The sequence below is a fragment of the Papaver somniferum genome, chromosome 7 (genome assembly GCF_003573695.1).
Source record: "Papaver somniferum cultivar HN1 chromosome 7, ASM357369v1, whole genome shotgun sequence".
NCBI classification, from domain to species: domain Eukaryota; kingdom Viridiplantae; phylum Streptophyta; class Magnoliopsida; order Ranunculales; family Papaveraceae; genus Papaver; species Papaver somniferum.
This window is the reverse complement of record NC_039364.1, coordinates 119,319,040-119,326,036: the sequence shown is the minus strand read 5'-3', so window position 1 is coordinate 119,326,036 and position 6,997 is coordinate 119,319,040. Positions and strand designations below refer to the sequence as shown.

At 35.7% G+C, this 6,997-nt stretch overlaps 1 protein-coding gene across 1 annotated transcript; it reads left to right on the top strand.

The window, feature by feature from the left end:
• Window positions 1–2,809: 2,809 nt before the first annotated feature.
• On the top strand, window positions 2,810–6,601 carry LOC113298257 (cytokinin dehydrogenase 3-like). Its single transcript, XM_026546951.1, has 5 exons — window positions 2,810–3,852; window positions 4,089–4,216; window positions 4,353–4,622; window positions 4,702–4,964; window positions 5,997–6,601. The coding sequence occupies exons 1-5, from the start codon at window positions 3,282–3,284 to the stop codon at window positions 6,349–6,351; spliced, it is 1,587 nt and encodes a 528-aa protein (XP_026402736.1). The 5' UTR covers window positions 2,810–3,281; the 3' UTR covers window positions 6,352–6,601.
• Window positions 6,602–6,997: the final 396 nt, after the last annotated feature.

Here is a 6,997-nt window from a genome sequence, read left to right as displayed (position 1 = left end):
TAGTCCATACAGATTGCTAAGAAAAATATTAGGTATGGTTGTTAGAACCCCGATGTTTCAGAAAATGAATCATATACCGATCTACGGTTCGTTCAAACATGAATATTTGCATTTCGTAATAAAAATGTCCTAAATCAAGCCTTTCTATTATGAACATGCGAAAATTTTGTGTTTTATCAAGACTATTTTAATGCGATTCACATTTACATTTGAACTAGGTTTTAATAAAAGAGTCGATTATGATTTTTGTTCTTTCCAAATCCTATTTTACTTTTTCTCTAACAAAAATAAAATAAAATCAGAGTGCATGATAAGATTTGACTCTCCGCGATGCTCTAAGATCTTTTTAAAAACTAGACCAACATAGTTTTTAAAAACTAAACCAGCGTAGTTGAATGTGGTTATTGGGTGAATCGAAAGAAAAATGGTGCATGTTAGAGCAAGTCTAATGGGACTGGTATACCAGCAGATTTGCCAGTTTTGCGCCTACAGTGGAACTGTAAAACCCTTAAAACAGATGGACAAACACCCAACTAAAAGGTTTTGTTCATCTCGGCTTAAATTGAACCGGGAGAATTAAACATAGACGATCGTCTCCAACGGCTAGTCCATCCCAGATTAGGTCTGCTAGTGCAGACTAAGTCGACAACGGCTAGTCCATCCAACACCTACAAATCCCCTCCCCGTAAACTGGATTGATTTCAACTCCAAAATCACACCTTCTCCACCTTCTACACCTACAAATTCTTCATAACCCCACTTCAATCTTCATCTTTCAATCTCAAAAAATGGCTATTAGAGTTCGTGGTCCTACGGTTTCTCCTGAAGAGGATTTAGCTATATGGAAAGCCTACGTTTTTCATAGGGTACACAATGTTATGCGAGATCAAGACATGTCTGACATGTCTTTTTGGAAGAACATTTTCACAAGGTCTGTTTTAGAAATGAGGAACCCCGGAAACTGAATTGCTGGTGGTTTGTGGTCGTTTTTAATCAATTAATCGCGAGGTCACACGATTCCTTAACCATGTAAAGAAAATTGATCGAGAAAAATTTAACGGTGTAAGTTGAAGTGATCCTATTAACTTTGGTTGAATGGCAGGAAACTCATGGCAAACCTTTTCTTTACGAAGCTTGTTTCAACATCCTTAGATTTGGTCCATCTCAATCACATCAATGCTGCACCTTAAGGGCTCTCTCCCTGTCTTTATTATGGAAAAAGATGTTACTCTTATTTCAGTGTTGGATACATATTGTGTCGACAAATATGACCAGTGATTATTTCTGAGAAAGAGTGTTGCAAAGGTTTGTAGCGCTGCAAAATGAATATTTAAGAAACAGCAAGAGCCTAGAACTAAGATTTGCTTTCATTGGTAAGGATGTCAAGCATTATACAGAAATTTTATGGATAGTGCAACGTGATGTCCAACGAAGAACTGGTGAGTATTTTAATACCTTTGTCCTCATTGAGCAACTGCATCATAATATAATTAAAATCATATTAACTAACTTGTTGTTTATCTGTTTTTCAGAAAACCGTGGTTTATTGAAGAAAACGGAAGAAAGTTTAAGCATTTTGAATGCTCGATGTTATTGTTGTCGTTATGAAATCAAGTTACTATAGAAATGTAATAAGTATCGCTTAATATAAAATGGAAGTCAACTTTTACGGTCTAAATATTTTCATTAATTAATATTACTGCCACTTCTTTTACAAGATATAAACTTAGACAATAATAAGAACTTAAATAATTGCATCGATAAAAATCTAGTACAATCTTTGGCCTCCTGGCTTTCTTCATTTGGCGTAACTTCCGTTCAACACGCTCGTGAATTGTTTCTCCCTTGTTTTTGAACTTTCGATTGTTTTTTATAACTGGAGCTTTGTTTTGCTTTTTAATAGAACATTTTCGTGGTTTAACTTCTAAAACTTGTACAACTCTTTCCTTTTTACAATTTTTAGTTTTTTTTTTTAAATTACCACATATCTTATTTACAATAGCTTCAAGTTTTGCTTCACAAAAGAGAGAAATTGCCTTATGAAACGAGAAAGATTAGTGGAAACAATTCAAAAGAGGATCGAATTTTGGTGTGAGTTGTTGAATATTTATAAGGGAAAAATAACCATTGGAAATCCGACCGTTGGTGACGCCGCCAGAGATGATCGGCCCACATTGAGCCAAGTCTCGTCTCCACGTGCTCCGGCCGGCTTGTTTGCATTGATAAACCAAAACTCAGTTTGTCCATCCACATGGACAAGCATATCAAGAAATTAGATGGTGCCCATTGGAATTGCTCTTGCATCCGGTTCAAAGCAAACTAGGTACCAAATCTAATCTCCTGCACACTTAACACCTACAAATAGAAAAGCTAGGATAGGAATTGCTAATTCTATTTATGAAAAAGAAACAAAATGAAAAGCTGGAAAGAAAATCAAGTGATGAGTAAGATCTTGCCAGTAAGATTATTTTTCCCATTATTTTTCCTCAACTTGATAATTGCCATTGGTTTATTGATTCAAAATCCAAATCAGCATTTGTCTTTGTCAACTCCAAACTATGAGAGAGAAAACACATTTTCTATTACATCCCCCTACCCTACCCACATCAAACCACACCATGTATGGTCGTCCTCTAAAATCCTCCTTCCTTCCCCCTATAAATACAATTGCATAGTTGGTAATGGAAATGGTATATCCAAACATATTCAAGTACTCTACTGTGTTGGTGTACGTGTGATTAGTAGTGAGAAAGAAAAACATAAAAACTAAAAAGTTATTAGGATTGAGGAGGGTGTTATTTGTTTGGTACAAACAAGCAGAGCATATCAAACAGAGAATCAAAGATTTTACAAAAACACCTTTAACCTTTTCCATTCAACAGTGAAGGTTGAGGCTCTTATAAGAGAGGGGCTCACAAGGGTGCTTTTTCTATGTGACAGCTTCTATCTTTTTGAGCAATTACTTCTTCGCCTTTCTCTCTCTAACTCATATACTTGCAGAAAATAAAACACACACACTCTCTCTCTCACTCCCTTTCTCTCAGATTTCTTACAACAATATCTCATCAGATTGCAAGTACTCTTTTTTGGATTTGTTTTCTTGTTCTAGCTTTCATCTCTTCCCCTTTTCTTTTCATTCTCTTCTCCAACTTCCATCTTAAAAAACCCATCTTGGGTGTTTCTTCTTGGTTCTTTTGTTTCTTCTATTTTTCGGCTCAGCTTTCTTTTCTTCATCTTCATTACCCCATTTAGAAGTTTAAACATTACATATTAGAAAGAAAATGGGGTTTACTCTGTTCAGCACAAGAATTAATTTTCTAATTTTTCTCTTAGTACTTTCATCTCCTTGTGAGTTTATCCGAAGTCCAATGGACTTTGGTCCACTGAAACTCACTGGAACCACAGATACAGCATCACTGGATTTCGGAAGGATATCTTTTAGATCCCCGTTTGCTTTGTTTAAACCACAATCAGCTGAAGATATTGCTCTTTTACTTAGTTTCATCTATACTTCTTCTTTCAGTAAGCTTACTGTGGCAGCTAAAGGAGCTGGACATTCCATTAACGGTCAAGCTCAAGCTCTCAATGGCATTGTTGTTGAAATGGATTCTCTTCCTTCCTCCATTAAAATACACAAAGATGAAGAAAAGGGTAGTTATGTTGATGTTAGTGGTGGAACCCTTTGGATTGAACTACTTGAGAAAACATTAAAAGAAGGTCTTGCTCCAAGATCATGGACTGATTACTTGTATCTTAGCGTTGGTGGTACACTCTCAAATGCTGGTATCAGTGGCCAAACTTTCAAATATGGTCCTCAAATCAGTAATGTCCTTCAACTTGATGTAGTTACTGGTAAGTAATATGTCTCCCTCCCTCTTAGATTTTGGTATCTTGTGTGAGCAATAAATATGTAATATCATGTTTTTAATGGGATTTTATTGATTCTGTTCTTTCAACTGGATTTTGTAGGTACTGATCAAAATCTATCTCTTTTAACTTTATCCCCTGGCCTCTAGAGACTTTATTATGGGGTTTCTTGGGTTGGCATTAAATGAGAATTGATTTTGTTTTCTTCTCTGTTGTTGCAGGGACAGGAAAGCTCGTGACATGTTCACCATCAGAAAGTTCTGAACTTTTCTACGCAGCTTTAGGTGGACTAGGGCAGTTTGGTATTATAACAAAAGCCAGGATCCTCCTCCAAGAATCGCCAAAAATTGTATAAATCATTAAACCCTTCCTTTTTATTTGCATTTCTTGGTAGGATTTCTCATCATCATAGGATTTGTTTTTCTATTGTTCTTTTTTGTGGTACTTTTTGGTTGAGAATATCTTCTTGTTTTCTTTTGTGTTAGGTGAAATGGGTAAGAACCTTCTATGAAGATTTTGGCCAATTCATCAAAGATCAAGAATTCTTGGTTGTTTCAATGGATGGTAAAGTGGATTATGTTGAAGGGTTTATTGTATTAAACAAAGAATCTCTTCAAAGTTCTTTTACTGCCTTCCCTGCAAATTTGGGTACTATTGTTCCTCAACTCTATCAAAATGAAACTTCTTCTAAAGTCTACTACTGTATTGAGTTTGCCATCTATGATCAATCTCACAAGGGTGTCAAGCTAGACCAAGTAAGTTCACCCTTAAAAATACTTTTTTTTTTTTTTTTTAATGAGAAAATAAAATTACTGATTGTATTTTGTTTTGCAGGTAGTGAAAGAGATATCGAAGGATATGAATTATTTACCGACACAGTTGTACAGTGTGGAGGTATCTTATTTGGAATTTCTGAACAGAGTGAAAGTGGAAGAAGTGAATTTGAGAAAAGTTGGAATGTGGGATGTTACACATCCATGGTTGAATATGTTTGTGCCATTCAATGGAATTACTCAATTCAAAGACTTGTTACTGGAAACAATTTCATCATCTCCTTTTCAAGGCCCTATTCTCATTTATCCCATCAAAAGAGACAAGTAAGAACACATACAACCCAAAGCTCTCTTTTATCTTTTTATTTTTGTATAGCTGTTAAATATAATGATAATTTAACTTGATTAATAGAGATTTAAATAAAGGATTTAAAAAGAAAAAACAAAAAAAATCGGTAGAAGTGGTCAACTGGAGTTGCAGTGGCATCTCCCCATATGCACATTGCTGAAGTTGACTAGTACTGCTGTTGATGTATGTATTAAAGAGTCCCATATTTTTATACTACTAAAAAAAAATTGAGTATTTTATGTGTTCTTTTTGACTTAGCTTTGATTGAGTGGTGTTTTAGAGGCGTAGAGTTTAGAGTACTCTAGTGATATGTTTCCTTAGGTTACTGAACCCTATTGTTGATTGACTTTACTCCTCTATTAAAATTACACAACTGAAAAGACCAAATGCCCCTACGAGGTTAGAAATGTAACTTTAGCAAGCCCAAATGAGAAGCCTGAATGAAGGAAGTAATTGATTTAAAAAGGGGGCAGTCAGAACTTTGAATGTGGAGATGCATCTTGAGAGTGAATGAGAAGTATTTAATGTTCTTGACTTTTTTCCAGCCCTTATCCTCCGCCCCCGGTGTAGTATCCGTATGAAGCAGTAGTTTTTTTTTTTTTCTTTTTCCCGTCTGTTTGTCATCCTCACCATCACTTCCCTTAAAAAGAGAAGGCAAAGTACCTCTGAAACAGAATAACCTAACTTTCTACTTGTGTAGTCCATGACAAAACCCACCACCACTCCCTGCTCCTCTGGATTCTTTTCTGAAACTTTCAGACTTTTTCAGATGCTCCCCTCAGTCGGACCATAACCCACAGAATCTTGAATACAGGAGTATCTATCTATCTTTGACTGACTTAGACCAATTAAGTGCTCTAGGCCCAGCATTTACAATTAACTGCTCTAGGCCCAGCATTTGAATACAGGAGTATCTATCTTGAATACATTTTTTTGGTCTTGGTTTATTTTTCTGAATTAAATGGCTGATTGATAGCAATTTATTGTTGTTTTTTTAATATGAACAGGTGGAATTCAGATGCTTCAGCTGTATTACCAGAAAGTGGTGGCAAAGAAGAAAAGAATTTAGTATATGCAGTTGGAATGTTACGATCTGCGAACCCTAATACGTGTACCAAGAAATGTCTAAACGAATTCCTACAACAAAACCTACAGATTACTACAAAAGCAACTACAGATTTAGGTGGGAAACAATACTTGCCACATTACACAGATGAAGAACAGTGGAAACTACATTTCGGCGGGAAATGGGAGAGGTTTTTGGCGCGAAAATCAGAATTTGATCCACTACATTTACTGGCTCCTGGTCAGTCTATATTTAAAAGAACTCAGAAGAATCCTGCTTCAAAACAACACCATTGAATCATGAACACATATCCCAAAATGATAGAAGAAATCTAACAAAGAACAAAGCAAAAAAAATCATTTTTTAAAATTTCTTCTTGATGGGTAGAGAGAGGAAGGGAAGGGGAAATGCATCTTGGGGGGTGATGAATTTGGATGTATAGGTAAAAATATAGTCAGCACTGTCAAAACCCTAACTTGTTTGTTTACCAATGGACATGATATTGATTCCATGATACTATTGAAATAGCGGTAACATTTCAATCAACTGAAATCTAACTCGGAACTCCTGTGCTTTTTGTGAAATGGTTGTTTTTCAATTCAAATTATACATTGTTTGTTCATACGAATTCTGATTATATTCGACGACTCTTCAAACTAATTGATAGCATCATCACAATTCACAAAATGACTATCACCATGCCCGTATCCAAAGCATATCAGTTGTTATTAGCTCCTTTGTTATTATCACAAGCTCAAGCTGTGCCAAAAGTGCAGTATTTTTGTTCGTGGAGTGATGAGATAACACAAAATTTGGATACATGCCAGGTGACTCATCACCGTTTCTTCAAAAGTCAGACGACTTGCCAGTCCTGCCCATACAAGTCGGTATTCAAAGAACTCAACGGTGGAACTAGGATTTACTATGTGGGAGGGAGTTGGG

Bases quoted from the DNA above. Each gene is read 5' to 3' on its own strand.
- LOC113298257 (XM_026546951.1), top strand. From the start codon at position 3,282: ATGGGGTTTACTCTGTTCAGCACAAGAATTAATTTTCTAATTTTTCTC. The intron at 4,217-4,352 runs GTATAAATCATT...CTTTTGTGTTAG, and splicing joins TCCAAGAATCGCCAAAAATT to GTGAAATGGGTAAGAACCTT. The intron at 4,623-4,701 runs GTAAGTTCACCC...TTTGTTTTGCAG, and splicing joins AGGGTGTCAAGCTAGACCAA to GTAGTGAAAGAGATATCGAA.